This window comes from Electrophorus electricus, chromosome 19, assembly GCF_041902795.1.
Source record: "Electrophorus electricus isolate QZ-2024a chromosome 19, ASM4190279v1, whole genome shotgun sequence".
NCBI lineage: Eukaryota > Metazoa > Chordata > Actinopteri > Gymnotiformes > Gymnotidae > Electrophorus > Electrophorus electricus.
This window is the reverse complement of record NC_137515.1, coordinates 16,106,151-16,125,540: the sequence shown is the minus strand read 5'-3', so window position 1 is coordinate 16,125,540 and position 19,390 is coordinate 16,106,151. Positions and strand designations below refer to the sequence as shown.

Here is a 19,390-nt window from a genome sequence, read left to right as displayed (position 1 = left end):
ACTTCTAAATGCTAATTTAAACAAAAAGGAGGTTAATGTGACTTACCAAGCACACAAATTCACCAATAAACTATAGCTATGTTTATGTTTAATATTACCACCAATAAATTCTCAAGATGTTGGAAACACTGACTGTTGTGCAGGCGGCAGTAATTTTAGTAGTGTGGCAACAGCCCCACCTTGGGGTCGCGCTTGCAGACGAGTACAAATCAGAGTGGATAGTTTTGTGGTAAAGAAGAAAACATTCAAACGTGATTTGAATGCGTTTCTCTCTCTGCAAGACGACTTCCGCAGTGGAGTGGACGCGAGTATGACGCGAACTCTAGTCACCTGATATCAATATGGCTTCGCGCTTGTGAAAGTCATGCTACAGGTGTCAGCATTAAGATTCAGAGTGTATGAATGTAGTTATAGCCAGTGAATCTGTGGGAAACAGTAGCTGCCATTCCCTATATTTGATTTTACAGATCGTATAGTCAATATTGCCATGGACACCGACGGACAACTACGAAATGTAAGTGGACGCGAATGTGTGCCAGCTGACCATTGTTAGCCAAATTAGCACCGAATCTGAAGCTCTGAAATATATCACTATTTTTTTTTCGCTGCATTTGTGCTTCCTAGCTGCGCGATTTCCTCCTGGTTTACAACCGAATGACGGAGATCTGTTTTCAGCGATGCACGAGTAATTTCAACTACAGGAGTCTTACCATGGATGAAGTAAGTTGACGCCAGCTCGGCGTTTTACCACGCGTTAGAGCTAGCTAGCATGATAACCTTAGGTAGCTAACCTGGTAAGCTAGATGGATAATATTAGACCGCTACATGCTATCGTCCAGTAGCTCATTTGTAGAGATGTACTCCGTTTTCTTGTAGGTATGTTTAGTCAGTGTATATCTTAATACGTGATAAGAAGCTAATGCTTACAATAGTTTCGTCGTTAAAATATTGTTTGGACTCCGATGAAACATGCAAGTAATCGGAAAACTGACAAGGACTACTAGCTAGCGACGACTCGTTGCTGTGATTTCTCGATCTCTCCAGGAGCGATGCGTGGACAGCTGCGCGGGCAAACTGATCCGTTCCAACCACCGCCTCATGGGCACGTACGTGAAGCTAATGCCAGGGATAGTGAAGCGGCGCATGGAAGAGATGGAGAGCAAGGCAGCGGAAACAGCTGAGGCAGCAGCCCCAGTGCAGCCTCTGGCTGGAACATTAGCTACATCGGAGGGCCCCTCCGCAATTACAACAGAGTCACCCCCAGTAATGTCGTCTTCAGCAGCTCCTGCCGCACCGTCAGCAGGTTCTCCGGTGCGGTGACGATTGAAGTGCCTGCTGGGTTAGTGGCGTTTCCACCACTGGGTGTTGACACTGCATGTGCATTCTGTGCCAAGTGGCCTGGCATCTGTCGCAGCGCAGGCTTCCAGTGCCGCAGCAGCACAAGATGCAGCCATTTCATTCATACTACTCCTAAATGTAAACAAAGCACCTGTCCAGACAGAATGTGTACACACACCTGTAGAAATACCAACAGTTGCACCATCTACCCAGGGATATACAAATGTGACACTTCCACTTTTAAAATGGACCTAAAATAGCCATCCCTCTCAAACATGGTGGCAGCCATCCCAATAGAACCACTTGCTCTTAAACAGGCCAGTATAGACTGAAGTAGCACAGGGCTCCGAGAACCTCAATCCATTGAAGGTGCAAGTTGAAACAAGCTGCCATCTTGATGATGTCATTTATTATTGGACAAATTGAACCTCACTGCTTAAAAATGAATCTGAAACTGCTGAAAGGTTTGTATTTTCCTAGTACCATGTACCAATGCATTGAGAAAAGGTAATCCATAGATATCGAAAAATGATTGCTGACTAATAGTAGGACATGGTGTCAGGGAAAACCCTTTTGACAGTTGTTGACTTGATGGACATTACATGTGTCTGGAAGGACAAGCAAAAAGTAAAAAGGTAGTATTCCATTACAAAATGCATTTAGAAGATGTATGCTTTGATCTGCAAAGATAACAGAAGTTATAGGTTACTACAATGCATTTTCAATGTCTGCTTGTCCTGTCCAGAGATGGGAGTGAAGGGGGCTTGGTAGCCTTTGAAATAGCTGTCAAGAGGGGATTGTGGTCAACTATAGTGTTAATACTGAGTGTCTTTTCCTTAAGCATTGTATCATTATGTCTACATGGGTAAAAGCTGTTTCTTACCTTAACTTGAATACAGAATTAAAATGAAAACCATATATTGATGTTTTGATTCTTATTTTCTGTGACCTCACACTTTGGCATTTTATTTTGTTTGGTAATAAACAAGTTATCATCTAAATTTTAAAAATGATGATGAATTTCAAAGTAGTCTTGCCACAATATCCCAATTCTAAGGTCTTGACCTTGTTTCTTTAGGCTTGATGTTGACCATGCTAAAAGCCAGTATTGTGAATGCACTGAAATATAAACTTTATATAAATCTTATAGGGAAGCTGTGGCTCAAATGTTAGAGAAGCAGGCTTGGGAGCAGAAGGTCACCGTCCTGACCCCCCTGGAATGGAAGGGAAAATTGGGTGTGGGTGAAGTGAAGGAGCCCCTCACCTCCTTCAACATTTACAGCTGAAGTACCCCTGAGCAAGGTACTCAACCAGCAACTGTACCCCCAAGTGCCGAGAGTGGTAGCTGCCAACTGCTCTGGGCATGTGTGCTCACAGCCTCCAGGGTGTGTGTGTGTTCACTACCATGAATGCAGAGACTCCATTTCCCATTGGGGATTAATTTATAAAGTACTTCTTATATTGAATTCTGTTCTATTTTTAATTTCTAATCAGAAGGAAAATAAATTAAATTCATGTTACAGACTGTACTGTGGTAATGAAAGGTTGAACAGATAATAGGTTTTATGACTGCTGACTATGTGCATTTCATATTCCAGTAACATCATTGCTAAATATTTCTAATTATCCTAATCGACAACTGCTTTTTTTTAAAAACAAAATAGAGCCGTTTTTCCTAAGATCTGCAAATGCAGCTAACAAAATTGCCTGAAATGCATGTTCAGAGGGCAAGGTTTTTAGATTTCCAACAGAGGGCGTTGCTGTTACGTTTTTTTTAATGATAAATCCTGGCCACCACACGGAAAGGTTGGTCCTAGCCGCAGAACCTCCGACTTGGGTGTGGACATCGGTAGTGTCCGTCAGACTGACCTTACCATCACCGTTTGCTCGCTTCAGCTTAAGTTGCCAGTTCAACAGGTAATATGCATGATTACTATTTTAATGCTTGACTGAAATAAGTATCATTCGCAACTTTTCGCGTAGTAAGGTGTAGCCAGTTGCTGTTCCTGCTTAGATACGGTGTCAGATAGCTAGCTGGCTAACTAGCGTTGTAGGCTAACTGGCTAACCCAGAGAAAAAAACGCTACCTCGCAGTTGCGTAATAAAAACTTAGAATATGCACTTTTCATTGAGAACTATACGTTAACGATGCAGCGGTTTGTTTTTATAACGATTTACAAAGTATTCTGTATATTACAGCAACAGCTTAGCACGGCCCTCTTACCCCTCTCTTTAACCAATATCTCACGTCTCCACTAGTCCTGACTCACATTCCTGACTGTAGATCCAGTGACGTTTCCCCTCTTTAAATAAAACCGCAAAGGTAGAAAAAAACATCTCATCTATACTTTTAGAATTTTTTTTTTTTTTTTAATGTGAAGAAATGTGTCTCTGAATTGTGAGGTGACGTGTCGGTGCTTTATTCAAATGTATTGATTGTCCAGTTTAATGCCGCTAAAAGTAAAAATGCTGTTATCAGAAAATCGCTTTGCTTTTTGTGCAATAATTTGCGTTCGTGGCTATAACAGCATATGCACTGGCAGGTCTTAGCACAATCTTTTGGAACATAGGTATGTGTGATGGACCGCTGCCAGGGTGTGTGTGTTAAGTGAGAGTTTGCCAAGGCTGCAATATTTGGGGCTCTAAGCGATAGATATATGTGTAGTGGCAGGATGAGGCCTGTGACTTCTGGAGGCTGCTTTAATGAGGAAAGTTCTGAAAAATGTTCTCAGTTGCCATTTGGACCCTTTTCACTTCCACAGGATAGAAGTTTAGATCACAAATGCCTTTTAAGGCTTTTAAGTCAGTTTTGTTTTGTCTTGTTAGGTTTTTTTCTGTTGGCTATTTTGTTGTGGGGTTTTTTTTTGAGGAGGGTGGTCATGACCCTAAAGAAGTGTCAAGACAGTAAAATGTTGGTTGTTCAACTGTTATTGCTTCCTTTAACATTTAATTTCTGGTGGTACGCCTACAGAGGAGCTGTATGTTTCCTGACACTGTAGACCTCTTAAACAAGTGACGCTGTCCCCCATGCCTGTCAGTCCCTTACGAAATGCCCCCCTGACCTCACTTATGGCATTCAGGTACCGCTGCATCATACCCCTCTCCCAGGGCGATCCTGGTAGGGGACGAAGGGTTTGACCAGTCCAAGGAGAGACGGGGTGCCGTGATGGATGACATCTTCACCCAGTGCAGAGAGGGCAATGCTGTAGCCGTCCGCCTTTGGTTGGACAACACAGAGAATGACCTAAACCAGGGGTGAGTGCACCAGCGGTTACAATTACAACCAATTGACCAATCAATTGATTCTTATGTCCTGCAAGATCACTACACTTGTCTAAGAGCAGTTCTGTTCTCGCAGAGATTTTTTTCATGTTTTGTGGCTTGACATCCTGTACAGGCAGTTTTGTTGATGTTAAGTCTTTTGTAAGTCGTTCTGGATAAGAGCATCCACCAAATGATCTTGTTGTTGTGGTTTTTAATATGATTTTATCTTCACTGTTTTCTTTAAGTCTTATTCATACTAGTTCTTTGTGCATTTCACATTTTGAAGCTTATGCCACTTGGTTTTAACTCAACAGATTGACAGTATAGCTTTAATTTGGTAGGTATGCTGTCACTTACCACAAAGGTTTTTCAAGCCTTGTTTGATGTGAGTTCTAGTGATGTATATTAACGTAAGCACACACGACATAAATTACAAAACTACAAATGGCTGGATAACACAGTGTGCTATGGCTGCCAGTTCTGTCCACTTTTATTTACAACCATCCATGATGAAGTTTACTGTCAGCAAGTGAAAACCACGCAGTGGGGTTCTTCAAATAATTTGTAGTTGAGCTGCAAACCACCGAGAGATCATAACTGGTAGCATTTCAAAAGGTGACATAATGGAAAATGTCTGTATGTGTATCTACAGAAGAGAATTGAAAATGCGTCCCTATTTGGTACAGAGTTGCAGTGTTGATCAATGACTTTCTCCTGAAATGCCTCCCCTCTGCCAGACTGTTGCTCATAGCATCCTTGGCCTTCAGACTTCTGCATGCTAGTAATGTATTCCAGACAGCTGTAGGAGAACAACTGTAGTTCCATTGAAATAGGTAGTGGAATCCCTTCTGTCACTTATACGAAACTGACAAAGGTTCATGCTTTAACAACGTTATTCTGATTTCAGCATTGCAAAACTGAATCGAAGCTAGATTATTATTGGTGGTGGTGTTTGTGGTCTCACCCAAATGTTTCTTCTGCTTTTAATTAGGCTCTTTATTGCAGGAAAGAAATGTGTCATTAGCACACTCCCCACTGGGAATGTTAACATGCTGGAGCATATTCACCATCTGATCGGTGAATCATAGGCAACATCCGTAGCAGGCAACGTAAATGTTTGGGGGCAGGGGTTGAGTAAGACCACAACCACATGGGTTTAGGGAAACGTCACAATGTCGATTTTATCTAGACATTTCCCGTAGACTATAAATGGTCAGAAGTCACTGAGTTATTAAATTGTCGAGCTAGCTCTAGTGGCATACCAGAAACCTCTCGGGTCGAAACATGGCAGCTATGCTCTCAAGAATCCAGCTGTGTGTTTTAGTGTGAATAATGTAAGGGATGTGTCGCTTTGCGCTGTACTGAGTCAGAGCTGAGAGCGCGCGCGCGAGAGAGAGGAGAAGCTGAACTGTGTAGGAATGGCAGGGACAAATAGTTTCCATACTATGAGCTCACTAACCAGCACGCGCTGACTTGAGCTGTACCAGGCTTTCTGTCATTTCTTTTTCTCTGCCTCTTTGTCTGTTTCTCTGCCCCGCTCTCATTTATTTCTTTGTTTCTTTCACACATTCTCTCAATCTTTTCACACGTCTTGTGTGAGTTCTCTTTCTCTCTCTTTATGAAATTTCAGCCAAAGGCTTTGGTCAGGCATAATGATACATTACATTCTGCTGTGTTAGACGGGTTCACAGAAAATGGTCCTAAATGTGAATTTTTCCTTCTGTAGCATGCTGGGCTTTAGCAGGCATCTAGATGTCATGACCCCAAGTTGTTGTGGGAGGGAACAGGAAATGGCCATAACAGACTGTGTTTATAGCCATAGCTGCTATGAGACTTCAAGACAACTTGACTGGACATATCTAATCTATAGACTGGTCTTATCTTTGGGCCTGCACTACTTAAATGGTTCTCAAGTGAAAAACCTGAAACTCTGAAACTAATTACAATCATTCGTGCTGTAATTAGCATTCCGGTGATTGGCGCATGGCTTTCCCCACCCCCAAAAAAATAAATACATTTTTAATTGTCATCTGTTTGTTGTTCTACCATGAAGCAGTAAAGCAGCTTGTTTTGTATAGGACCTTGATTTGTATAGGACTTATGTACACTTGCTCAGAGCAGCTCTGTCAGTAACGACCTGTAAACAACGGAATGACTGGATCTTAAGCAGAGATGCTGTTTGGGTTTGTCTGCAGTGACTGCGAGTAGTGTGGCTTCGCCTCCTGTCTCCTTTCAGGGTAGGTCGGGCGTGGCTGCGGCAGCTGTCATAAGCTTCTGGGTTGCATTTAGTGCCACGTCTGTTTCACTTTTACTTTCTTGCTTTATAATCGGGGCTACAGTGACTTATTTCTTAGCTAGTACAACAATTCAGGCAGTAAACATGTTTGAATAATTTTTATCTGCCCCCAAATAGGATCCTAGCGACTCCCAACTCTGTTAACAGTTTATATTACAAGCATGTTAGAGGCTTATGCATTTGTAGATGCAGTTATAGCCAATGACATTGACTTGGAGCCTGCCACATGTTTGCTGTGATTTAGGATGCCTTTCTTGTATTAAGGACCCTTTTATTGCTTATTCAGGACGCGTTCGTGAGTACTCCGGTTCAGATTGCGTTCGCGAGTCCTCTGGTTCAGATAGCATCTGCCACCTGCTGTCCATGTAGGTAGCTTTGGCTGTGTCAAAGTGCACTTAGTTTTGCTCTTGGTGGAAGCGATGGGAACAAGATCCTTTCTTTTGAATGGTCCTGTGAGAGAACTTTAATGTTTAGAACTCATAACATGCTGAGGCTGAGGAGGTGGTTTATTTCATAAAATAAGAAAGTTAATTAAAGACATTAAAATTAGACTTACCTATTTTTTGTTTTATTTATTTAATTGTGCATGTTTGTCTTTGAACCCGCTAACATTCAACTCAAGAGTTCAGTTCATAGTCACTGGATGGGCATTCAAGAAGCATTCAAGGTGGTTTGTTTTGGGGGTTTTCTGTATCGCTCCATATGTGCTGCATCACGTATAAACTTATCTATAACTCACTTTCCTACTCCAGCCTGTTAGAGGGACCATAAACCTGTTTTATTCTTCTTAAAATGTGTTTTTTGATTGTTCATACTCTTGTATATGTCTATTTATAAACAGAGCTGTGTTTTTCAGTGAATCCTCATATAGAAATAGTTACAGAACCAACTAGATGAAAAACAATTCCAGAAATGGATACTATGGAAAACAAGACAAAAAAGATGTTTCTAAAGATGTCTCCTTTTTTTTATGTCTCCTTTTTAAAAAAAAATTTCCTTCTTTTTTTTTAGTTTAAACAGACAAGTGTGCATTAACTTTGATTGGCCTGCTTTATGTCTCTCAAACTAATATTTGTGCATCATGTCAGTTGGTGTGCTTTTGCGCAGTTTGGTATGGGTGTAAATGATGTGGGCCTTTGGACTCCACATCCTTAGATGGACAAGAGAAACTCGTTCTTCGAACAGACCACAACGCCCACAAGTACTCAGAAGGCAAGGGGAGGTGTGTGTGTGTGTGTGTGTGTGTGTGTGTGTGTGTGTGTGTGTGTGTGTGTGTGTGTGTGTGTGTGTGTGTGAGGGAGGGAGAGAGAGCGAGGGAGAGAGAGAGGGAGGGGAATATCATTTCCTCTTTTCCCGCTCTTGTTTCCCCAGTCTGTTCCCTGCGCACACTGACAGTGTCACTCTGTTCTCTTTTGCAGAACTTCAGATAACTGCATAATAACCGTTCATTTTCCTTTCTGATAATTCATGTTCAGCTTGTAGGAGAGCAACTGGAAAAAACCCTTCACTGCTTTTCATCTCCCTTTTTATTTTTCTTTCTTACTCTTCGATATGAAGTAGAGATGCCAGAAAGCACATACTCCAAAACTTTGTTGTTCTGAGTATATGAACAAATATAGCCATTTGGAAAACCATAAATAAATGGCATTCTCAAATTCCCACTGGGATGTTTTTTGGGGGGTTTTTTCCATCATTTTACAGTTTTTCTTCTTTTTGTTTTAATCTATATCCTGTTTATTTCTTTTGTGACAAAGGAAGTAAGTTGAACTGTGGCAAATGTGTTTGACATCTCATATGGTAGCATTGTATTCAGAGAACTTAAACTTCGCTAACTATAGCCAAACCCGCATGTCTCTCTTTCTGTCTGTCTTTCTCTGTGTGTGGTCTGGTCAGTTGTGGTCATGTGAGAGTGCAGTGTGAAAAGTAGTAGCAGCTGCCTTGACGTTATCTGCATTTATAGACAGGGTTCCAACAGTGAGGACGCTAAGTAGGATGAACTTGCAAGCTCCTGTATTTTCATTATTTAGGTTTACTTTCATTAATTGCTTTCATTATGATGCCCCACCTATAATAATGGAATGACAGTGTTGGAGGAAATATCCTGGGTCTCTACAAATGGCAAAAATAGGACCAGGTGCTCATCTTTCATGAAAGTAGCAGTTTCTGAAGTCTCTCTCTGATGTTTGGAGTTGGCTTTATTCGTTATGCTTAAATGTAGCTGTATAGATTGCATCTTGTTGGCTGAGGTACTGGCGTCTGCTGCCGCACCAGCCCTAGCGACTGTGTGTCATTAGTGACTGTAAAAAGGAAACGGGTGGCTGGCAAAAGAATCCTCTACTCAAGTATAAATAAAGCCTGGTGCCACGTGAGGGAACGTGTCTTTTACACGCACGCACGTACGCACGTACGCGCACGCTCACACAAATGGAGGGGGATGCGCTGTGGACAGAATGGCCGGTTAACTGCTGTTTATATTTAACCTGTCAAGGAGAGCCTTAGATACAGACAGCTGAGGCTGCAGTCTGTGTGTGGCGAGAGGCAAGAACTCTCCATAGATGTCGGGTGTGTCGCTGAACTCCTCATGCCACTGCCTCTTGTTGGACTTTTTTTTTTTTTTTCTTAAGATTAACAAACTTAACATTTAACAAAAGTGAGGATAATCAAATTGGACATTTACCTAACTTTTCACAATGTGTAAAACATTGCCATAACAGTACATGGTAGCATAAGTCAAACTCAGGTTAGCACTGACAGTGGTAGATAACACACTGCCTGTAGACAGCTGCAAGTGAGATGTCTTTGTTCAAACCAAAATAGTTGAATCAGAGGGACTGAAGGATACTTTTTGGACCTCAATATAAGTGTGGGGGGGGTGGAGGTTTAAAACATCTCAGTTGACTTTTACAGCATTAAGTTTCATTAGGGATCTTGCTTAATTCCATGGTGTGTGTGTGTGTGTGTCTCAGAGATGACCATGGTTTCAGTCCACTACACTGGGCATGTCGGGAGGGCCGCTCCAACGTGGTGGACATGCTCATTATGAGAGGAGCACGCATCAACGTGATGAACCGCGGAGATGACACGCCCCTGCACCTGGCCGCCAGCCACGGACACCGCGACATTCTGGGCAAGGTGCAAAGAGGGTTCTCTCACACACAAACACTTGAAGCTGCTAGCCTGAAATTCTGGCTGGAGTGTGAACAAGCAGCCAGGCACCTGTTGGCCACCATGGTCTCAGCAAGGTAGAAACCCACACAAGGGACATTGTAATGGGAGGAAAAAACGTTTTTAAACATGTTCATAGATTTCTTTACTACAAAATGCACCCACAGGAGCTGCATCCAGTTTCATGCTCATACTAGCTTTATGTAACCGCAAGCATGAAAAAGACAGCTCAACACCATATCCTCAGGTTACTGGGTGAATTATAAGATACTGTTTGATATAATCGCAGACAAAATGTATCATAAAATGAGTTGCTCCTTCGCCTGATAACTGTTAGAACCGGTTGTACTAGGTGTAGTTCCCCATGTTGTTCTTTTTGACAGCAAAAAGTGATTTAAGAGGTATTTATTAGGATTGGACTTAAAGGTACACTGCACCTATTTGGTGATTTTACGAATCATGAGGTTTTACCATAGAATGCCCATAATAGCCCACATGTTGGATAATATTGTATTTCAGCCTTTGTGCTATATATTAGGTTGTTTACAAAAGCAATTTTATTTTAATTTTATTCCCAAAGGAGGTTGTGGGGGTGTGTGTTAAATCTGTATCGCATCTTAGAAGCATGTATTTCACAGAAGAGCTAATGATGTAATCCAAATCCATTACCATATCTTTCTTCAACATATGTGCCAACACTTGCCTTGTCCAGCTGATCCAGTGCAAAGCCGACACCAATGCAGCTAACGAGCACGGCAACACGCCGCTCCATTACGCCTGCTTCTGGGGCCACGACCTGGTAGCTGAGGTGAGCTTCACACTCCCTCTGCTGTCCAAAAGTTACTACTGCAGTAATTTAGCAACTGGAAGGGCTCGTGCCTTTCAGCAAAATATTGCTCATTTTCAAAAGTTCAATTTTATGGCTTGTTTTAATGGAATTTATGGTTTGTTATTAATATATATTCATTTAGGAGTTTTATTTATGTATTTTGTTGCTCCTAAATTGAAAATATTTTAAGGTTTTCACTCCAAAAGCCAACTTCCCACCCCTGTTCTCCCCTCCAGGACCTGGTCAGTAATGGCGCTCAGGTGAGCATCTGCAACAAATATGGAGAAATGCCACTGGACAAGGCCAAGCCCCACCTGCGTGACCACCTAAAAGGTGACCGATCAAAATATGACCTGCGTGGAACAGACACTGAAAGCATTGAAATATCAGTGACTCTAGTAGTCAAATAACTGCTGTCTAGTTGCCTGTGCTATTTATTGCATAAACATGTTTGTGTGTTTGGTTGTTTGTGTAGAATTAGCTGAGAAGCTGGGCCAGAGTCTGACCAAAGTGCCCTTTAAGGACACCTTCTGGAAGGGCACGACCCGGACACGACCACGTAAGCACTTGCAGTCTGTACTTGTGTGGAATGTAGTGTACATGTGCAACGTTTTTGTGGTAAGTGTTCTTTTTCTGTGCTTGTATAAGGGCTTAAAACATTTATGAAAAAGAGTAAGACATTGTAATCTTGATTCAAGGTTTCTTCCTGTCCACTGATTTATTTCTATTATAGGGGGAAAAAATGCACGCCATATTTTAATTTGTCTGTGTCCTTTCGGTGTTATGGAACATAGGCAATGGCACACTAAACAAGCACGCTGGCATAGACTACAAGCAGCTATCATTTATGGCCAAGATCAACGAGAACCACTCAGGAGAGGTGAGCTCCATGTTCGTCAGGCTGAAACCTTAGTAGCGACAGCTTCTGTGTGTTTCCCTTAACGTGCCTCGCTCTCTCCCCGCGGTGGCAGCTGTGGAAAGGCCGTTGGCAAGGCACGGAGATCGTGGTGAAGGTGTTCCACATCCGGGATTGGACCACGAGAAAGAGCCGGGACTTTAATGAGGAATACCCCAAACTGAGGTATGCGCGCACATGGACCTCAGATCTTGGGTTTGGACAATGTACTCAGAAATATTCTTATAGTAGAATAGGTAGGGCTGGACCACCTGAATTTGATAAAGGGGTTGTGGTGTAACCTAAATGCTGGAGAGTGAAGATAAAGCAGAAAATGCACAAAACAAGTTCAAGTGTGTGGGACTTCACACAAGGCAGAAAGCTCCTGAAGAGGGAAAACTTCAAAATCACGTAATGGTTAACAAGTATCATTAGTGGATTAAAGCACCCTTTATTATAGTTTTGTGCCTTGTGCTCTGGGCCAGTTTGCCACAGGTGGCTCTTGAACCAAAAAGTGAAGTCTAGACTTTAAAAAGCTTTTTAGACACTTGCCCTGAAGCTTTCTCGTGCGTGTGTGTGTGTGTGCGCGTGTATGGTTTTTTGGTTTTGGTTTTTTTTATACCATGTTGCAGAATCTTCTCCCACCCAAACGTGTTGCCCATGTTGGGGGCATGCCAGGCACCCCCTGCTCCCCACCCTGTTATCATCACACACTGGATGCCCTATGGCTCCCTGTACAACGTGCTCCACGAGGGCACCAGTGAGTAACGCTACAAACACGGGTGCTCAGACAGGCACAGCTCCACACAAGCCCATATAAAAACCACCGTGTCCCATTTTCTGTTTTCATTAAGGCTGTCCTGTTTTTTTTTGTTTTGGGGTTTTTTTTATGACACTTTTCTATTTACTGTCAACCTTTCTGCTGTTGTTTTTCTTTGAAGATTTTTTTTGTACTGTTGATATAAATAAATGGTTGCAACTTCAAACCTTTCACTCTCCCACACACACACTCACTTTGTTTAGACTTTGTGGTGGATCAGATGCAGGCCGTGAAGTTTGCACTGGATATTGCGTGTGGTATGGCCTTCCTGCACACACTGGAACCCATGATCCCACGTCACTATCTCAACAGCAGGAGCATTATGGTAGGAGTCGCAGAGGCTGCACAACTTCCTAAATGATTTCCTGATCTTAAAAGTGCCAGTATATTCATTAGAACTGATGTCTGTAAAATCACAAAGAAGGAAATGTGTACAGCTGAAACATGCCATATATAGCATATATACTAGCCTATCAAACATCACAAACAATCCCACAATTCCACACTTATTTTGTTTGTATTGCCAACACCTCTTATTTCCTCTCTAAATTTAGTATTGTCTTAATACTTCTTGCATCCCTGTATTAAATATTTCCTAAGGCCCTTTTTGTACTTGATACGGTGGCTAGATTGATGAAGACATGACAGCCAGGATAAGCATGGCGGACGTCAAGTTCTCTTTCCAGTGCCCTGGCAGGATGTACTCTCCAGCATGGATGGCCCCTGAAGGTACCTCCCTTTCACTGGGACACTTCTTTTACAATCTGGTGTCCCCTTTTGACCCTCTCTCTCTCTCTCTCTCGCTCCCTCTCTAGCCCTGCAAAAGAAGCCTGAGGAGATAAACAGGCGCTCTGCAGATATGTGGAGCTTTGCCGTTCTGCTCTGGGAACTTGTCACCAGAGAGGTGCCGTTTGCTGATCTCTCCAACATGGAGATTGGCATGAAGGTACAGCTGCCATGTGTAACCTACTCAGGTGTTCTTTAAAGGCATGTTTATTTTTCTGTCCTAGACATGACATGGTCTTTATTGTTTGTTTGTTTTCCTCTGCACTAGGTGGCACTAGAAGGTTTGCGTCCAACCATCCCACCTGGTATCTCGCCCCACATCTGCAAACTTATGAGAATCTGCATGAATGAGGATCCTGCTAAGAGGCCCAAATTTGACATGATCGTGCCCATCCTGGAGAAGATGCAGGACAAATAAACAGCCCTTCCAGCCCCCCCCATCCCCACCGCCCCACCCACACCCCCACTCCCACACCTCCCCTGCTCATCCTAAACTCCCAGCCCCACCACCACAACACGCTCCACAAATACTAAGCTCACCAGTATTGCCTTAAACTCGGCCTTCACCAAAGTGCTGTGTGCCGCTGTAACCTTTCAGCCATGAGAAAGCCATTATACTTCATACATCATTGGACAGTTTTAACCTTATCCTCCCAACTTATCTTGTACTGTGCTTTATGATTATGCAATTAGTGAATGATTCTGTGTATGTGTGTGTGCATGTGAGTTAGTGTGTCTGTCAGCCTGTGTTTTTGCTCAAGGTAAAGGGGTTTCGATGCCCAAGTTATATCAATGCCTGTCTACAGCCATTAATCAGTGTGTGCTGGTGCTGATGAGCATGTGACACGGTGAATGTACTGTAGCCTCCAAAGTCCGACACCCAACCACTAGTCCGTCCATTTCATTGTTCGTCGTCATCATATGCCTTACACGGAGCCATAGTTCACTAGGATCGCCTGTGCTCGTCTTGTCTGTAACTCAAACTATTTAAATTGTGGGGGTTTGAAAGCTTTGTGATCTTGAATGTTTCCTGAGCTTAAGCTGCAAATGGACTGCTCCTGTAGTAACTGTAAAAGAGAGAATTATACATGCAATGAATATTAACAGTCACTGATCAAAGCTGCCGTGCTGGCCTTTCTCTCTGCTTTTAGCGGTCATCCAGGATATTAACAGCTGTGGATGTGAAATGGTTTTGTCCAAACCTATGTATGTTAGGTTTCTTGTATGCTAAAAGACAAAATGGAATAGCTAATATGTTGTATGCCCTATTGTGCAACTAGTTGCCAAATGGTGAAGTGCCCTCAGCATCTTGTTAAACTTTTATTATAGAATCACCACATTTACATCAGTGTTGGGGTTTCTATGGATTTCAGGTAGTGGTTATTCCCCTGGATGCGGTTGAAAGAGGCGTTTTCTTGCTGCAAATGTCCCATTGGAGGAGATGAACTTGTGCTCTGTAACTCTGCTATAGAAGTATGGTTTATGCCCTGCTAACAGCTACTTCTTACTGTTCCACTAACATGCTCATGTCCCCTAATGTACACTGGCTGTGGTATGTGCTAAAATGTAATGTCCTAAGCCGTTGTATACTGTATACGTGTATGTTTTGAACATGGTGGGGGGAGGGAATGCGACAACCCATGAATGCTCTACTATAGCCTTTTGCTAACACTGCATCTATAAACTATGCTTTCCTTGCTTTTACTGGAGTCTGTTGCCAGCTTGTCAATCTGTAATAAGAGCCAGAGAGAAGAAAATATAATGTTCCAAACAATGATTTTAAATGCATTGCAATTTTTTAAATTGAACTCTCTAGCGCAAAATTATACCATGGAGAAAGATAGATAGATACTTTTTCCTCTAACGAGGAAAGGTCATATGTTTTCGGTTTCTGATATTTTTTAAATAAACTGTGGGGTCTTATGTTTGTCTTATTTTGGAGATTTGGGCTGTTTATATTTTATTCATCAGACGTTTACGAAAGGAAGATAAAAAATAAAGTGGTTTGTCCTTGCTTATCCCTCTGCGTTTGATTAATCAGGGGACTTAATTCTAAAAGTCTAGGGAAGGGGGTCAGTTTTATGATACAGAATATTTTCTAATGCAGCCTGAAATATTCTCTGCTTGTGCTGTTTCGTACGTACTCCAAATGCAGTCCCACCCAGTGTGTTTTGTCATGTGATCAAAATAGGAAGCGCAATCTCGCCCATTCGTCTTATAATTTCGCCCGTCTGTACTGTGTACATTTCCTATATGAGAAGGAAGAGTTATTTGTGTTTCCTTACTATAACAATGGCTGTCATTTTCCTCCTAATGTTCGTGATGTATAGCACCATGACTGCGCACGTAAGTTTTTTTTTAAATTTCATATTTAACATCCGCTAGACAGCTAGCGTTAGCTAGGTTTGCTACTCTAGCCAGGTCTGCAGAGCGATGAGGTTTTTCAAGAGCGCACAGAAGAAACGGCAAGGTTTAGGCTTAGTCAGGGTAGATGGCTAGCTAGCGACCTTTTGACCTTAAAGCCAGCCATGTTCATGAATGAATAACTTCAAACAGTCGAGGTATCTAAAATAATAACTGATCCGGTATGGATGTGCCCTGCATATCTGTGTTTTCGGCAGATACAGTCGATCATGCGTTTAGTAAGCATGCTATTTCACCTACATTTTGAGCTTTTTTTCATTTCCCTGTCATCACTTTTGAAAAGTCAGCAGCGTCAGAACGTAGAAAGGATTTTCATATTTTGGGAAGACCCCTCTACAAACTGGATGCCTCCTGGCCCAAATCTTCAGAGTATTTCACTGGAGACGTATTCGGGGTGGCTGTCAATCATCTCGCAGGCCTGGTGTACGTTGCACAGGTGGGCTTCAAGATCCCCCACCACTAACACGCACATATGGCTATTAATATACAGCATAAATGTGACAAATCTTTAATATTCTGTTCATGCAGAGAGGGGACGATGTGCCAAAAGTATTGGTGTTCACCACAGATGGAGACTTCATGCAAGCTTGGAACACCACTACATTGGAAATGCCACATGGAATTTTCCTGGCCAACGCTTCCAGTGATCCCACAGTGTGGGTAACTGATGTGGGAAATGGTGAGTTCATATAGACTGTTGGGTATGTAACAGATATCTCAAAGTGCAAAGAACGTTAGCAATGTTGAGACTAACTGCAGGGACCCATCCAGCCTAATATGCTAGTTACCGTACTTAGAAGAGCACAGGCATAATTACTAATGAAACAAGAACATGAGTTTTGGCCAGTGATGTGAGTAAATATACACCTTTCATATGATCTTGTTTACGTCATATCTTCCTTTATGAAACCATTGACAGCCAGGAGTACAAGGTCCATTCATAACTTTGTTTATTACTGGCACTGGTTATATGCCCCGTGTTCATACACTGACGGGTGGACATGTTCTTATGTTTTCAGGGCCATATGGTCACACTATAAAGCAGTACTCTCCTTCAGGGAAGCTGCTGCAGGTGTTGGGCTCGCCAGGAAAGGCTGGCTCTGGCCTCAGCCCACTGCAGTTTGACCAGCCTTCTGAGATTTTTGTTCACGACCCTACTGGAGAGATCTACATTGTGGACGGCGATGGAGGCATGAACAATCGCCTGATCAAGTTGTCTCGAGGTACTCTTCAGCTCATCCCTTGTCACCTTTTCTGAATTTCTGCATTTGCACTATGAACGACCTCTCTGAACAGACAAATATGTTATATTTAATATTTCTCAATAAGGAAAATGGGAAAATAGACCATACTGAGGTTTCTATTGGACGGGCACGCTCAAAGTAGGTGGTGTGTGTGTGTGTGTGTGTGTGTGTGTGTGTGTGTGTGTGTGTGTGTGTGTGTGTGTGTGTGTGTGTGGGTGGGTGGGTGTGTGTAGACTTGCAGATGCTGTGGATGCATGGGGAGAAAGGGCAGGGACTGGCGCAGTTTGACATCCCCCACAGCGTGGCCGTGGATAACTCACAGAGGGTGCGTTTGGAAAAGCCCCAGCAGAATACAGCCTCTGGCCTTATGTCTCTTTTTTTTTTCTTTTACTATTGTTCCCCCTTTACATCCAAATGAGTTTTCTTGTTCTTAAACTCTTAAAAATACTAGGAAAAGCTACCGTAATAGTGCATCGGAGGTGCATGTGCTTGTGTGGTCGATCAGGTGTGGGTTGCAGACAGACGTAATAAGCGGATCCAGGTGTTCAACTCAGTGACGGGTGACTGGCTGGGATCATGGGGAAGTTGCTTTATGGAGGATGCACCTTATTCTGTCAGGTAAGGGGTGGGGGGGGAGTTCATCATGAACTTCTTTTCCAAACTTAATATGAACGTGTTCAGTATGTGGTCATATTTGAAAAGACATTCTACACCATTTGTCAGACTATGCCTTTAGACATTCTTTGGTGTAATTTAGGCATTGAATACTGTCATAAGAAACTGTCGTAATATTCTCATATCCTCCGCACTCACATATTCAGGAGTTTTGGTCCTTTTGCTTTGCTTAGAGAGGCAAACGCCGACATCCATTTTCTTCCATTGCTGTTATTTTCACCCTGCAGGCTCACACCAGACCAGAAGTACCTGGTGGTTGTGCAGCTAAACACTAATCAGGTCTCCTTGCTGGATGCTCCGCCCGTGGGTATCATCGGGCAGTGTCGGGTGGTGAGCTCCATTCAGCTGGCCGAAGACATCAAGCCGCACCTGGTGGACCTGGACCAGAGGAACGGTGCGCTTTATGTGGCAGAGATTGGGGCACAGCAGGCTCAAAAGTTCACCCCCTTTACACTGGGAAACTTCCTCTAAATATATGACTATCACTGGTTAGAATCTTATAATTATGAGCTATTCTAGGTGGGAATTTTTAGTAAGACACAATGATTTAGACATCTCACACAACATTGTTGCCATTAACTTTTCAAAGCAGTATAAATGTATAAAATATTTTTGGGTTAAACCGAAAGGTTTTTACTTGAGTAAGGACGTCTGTACTTACATTTCCATATGTCCATTTTGATGTGAAAATGCTAAGCAGTGCAAACTGTAATCAGAACGCTGCTCTCAGATGTATATGTGCAATATAAGCTGCCCATTAGGCTGAAAGTAAAATATGCTGTTTCTGACATCAAATGTGTTTTAAAGTCAGAAGATGGGAACTTAATTTTTACACTCAATTGTATATTATGTGAATTATGTACTCTTGACCATAGGTGGTTGCCTTTTTATTGTTATTCTAATAGGTGTTGTCTCTATGTGCTATTATGTAATAATGTAACTTTATGATGCTAAAAATGAATGTTAAAGTGCCAAATTTCAGTGGTCAGCATATGTGGATGCCTTCTCTATGGGTGTTTTTAATTGATTTTGTTTGTTTGTAAGATAATAGGAATCCACTGAGCATGCCAGCCTTACTTATTAACTTGTATCCTCCCACCTGTAATATCTCAGACCATTCAGCTAACTAGCAAAGTTAGCTTCAGTACAACCCAGCGATAATCAAGAATGAGGAGGGGGGGGAACAAAACAGCAAAGTGATCTTGATCACAATAAGCCCTGGCAGCTGTATTTAGAATTACAGCGATGCATTTTTAGGACAGTCTGGTACTATTGTGATTATGTTCCTACTCCATTGTGTTCCTAAAAACTGCCGAGTGACTTGTTTATGATGAAAGTCCACCTGTAGTCGTCAGATGCCACATCAGATGTTTTGAGGTTATTGGTATTCACATTTCAATGTCTAGCTAATTGTTATTTGTATGACTATTACTGTTTTCACCATGTTTTAATAATATGAAGAACAAAAAGTAAAGCTGTATCATTTCAATCATAAAATATTTTTGCTGTCCATGTTATGGCAAGTGTCTAAATACAATATTACGTATTCGGATTGTTTTGCCCAGTGTCATAAAATGTAAACATTGCCAACTTTGTCAGGTTGGAACGAAAGCGAAATAAAATGGGGAATAAGATGTCATTTCCTAGATCTATT

General features: G+C 42.2%; 3 protein-coding genes across 3 annotated transcripts; all 3 read left to right on the top strand.

Annotated features, from left to right (window-relative positions):
• The first annotated feature begins 321 nt into the window (after positions 1-321).
• On the top strand, positions 322-2,256 carry timm10b (translocase of inner mitochondrial membrane 10 homolog B (yeast)). Its single transcript, XM_027016988.2, has 3 exons — positions 322-514; positions 625-720; positions 1,045-2,256. The coding sequence occupies exons 1-3, from the start codon at positions 488-490 to the stop codon at positions 1,318-1,320; spliced, it is 399 nt and encodes a 132-aa protein (XP_026872789.2). The 5' UTR covers positions 322-487; the 3' UTR covers positions 1,321-2,256.
• An 872-nt stretch (positions 2,257-3,128) lies between these two features.
• Positions 3,129-15,411, top strand: ilk (integrin-linked kinase). The gene is made up of 13 exons (XM_027016986.3): positions 3,129-3,255; positions 4,419-4,593; positions 9,865-10,030; positions 10,776-10,871; positions 11,129-11,225; positions 11,368-11,451; positions 11,687-11,772; positions 11,864-11,973; positions 12,420-12,547; positions 12,811-12,932; positions 13,237-13,336; positions 13,423-13,553; positions 13,662-15,411. The coding sequence occupies exons 2-13, from the start codon at positions 4,505-4,507 to the stop codon at positions 13,809-13,811; spliced, it is 1,359 nt and encodes a 452-aa protein (XP_026872787.1). The 5' UTR covers positions 3,129-3,255; positions 4,419-4,504; the 3' UTR covers positions 13,812-15,411.
• Positions 15,412-15,502: 91 nt separating this feature from the next.
• On the top strand, positions 15,503-19,370 carry LOC113581673 (NHL repeat-containing protein 3). Its single transcript, XM_027016987.3, has 7 exons — positions 15,503-15,739; positions 16,101-16,253; positions 16,346-16,496; positions 16,837-17,040; positions 17,295-17,386; positions 17,567-17,679; positions 17,964-19,370. Exons 1-7 carry the CDS (start codon positions 15,647-15,649, stop codon positions 18,205-18,207), a joined length of 1,050 nt encoding a protein of 349 aa, XP_026872788.1. The 5' UTR covers positions 15,503-15,646; the 3' UTR covers positions 18,208-19,370.
• The last annotated feature ends 20 nt before the right edge of the window (positions 19,371-19,390 follow it).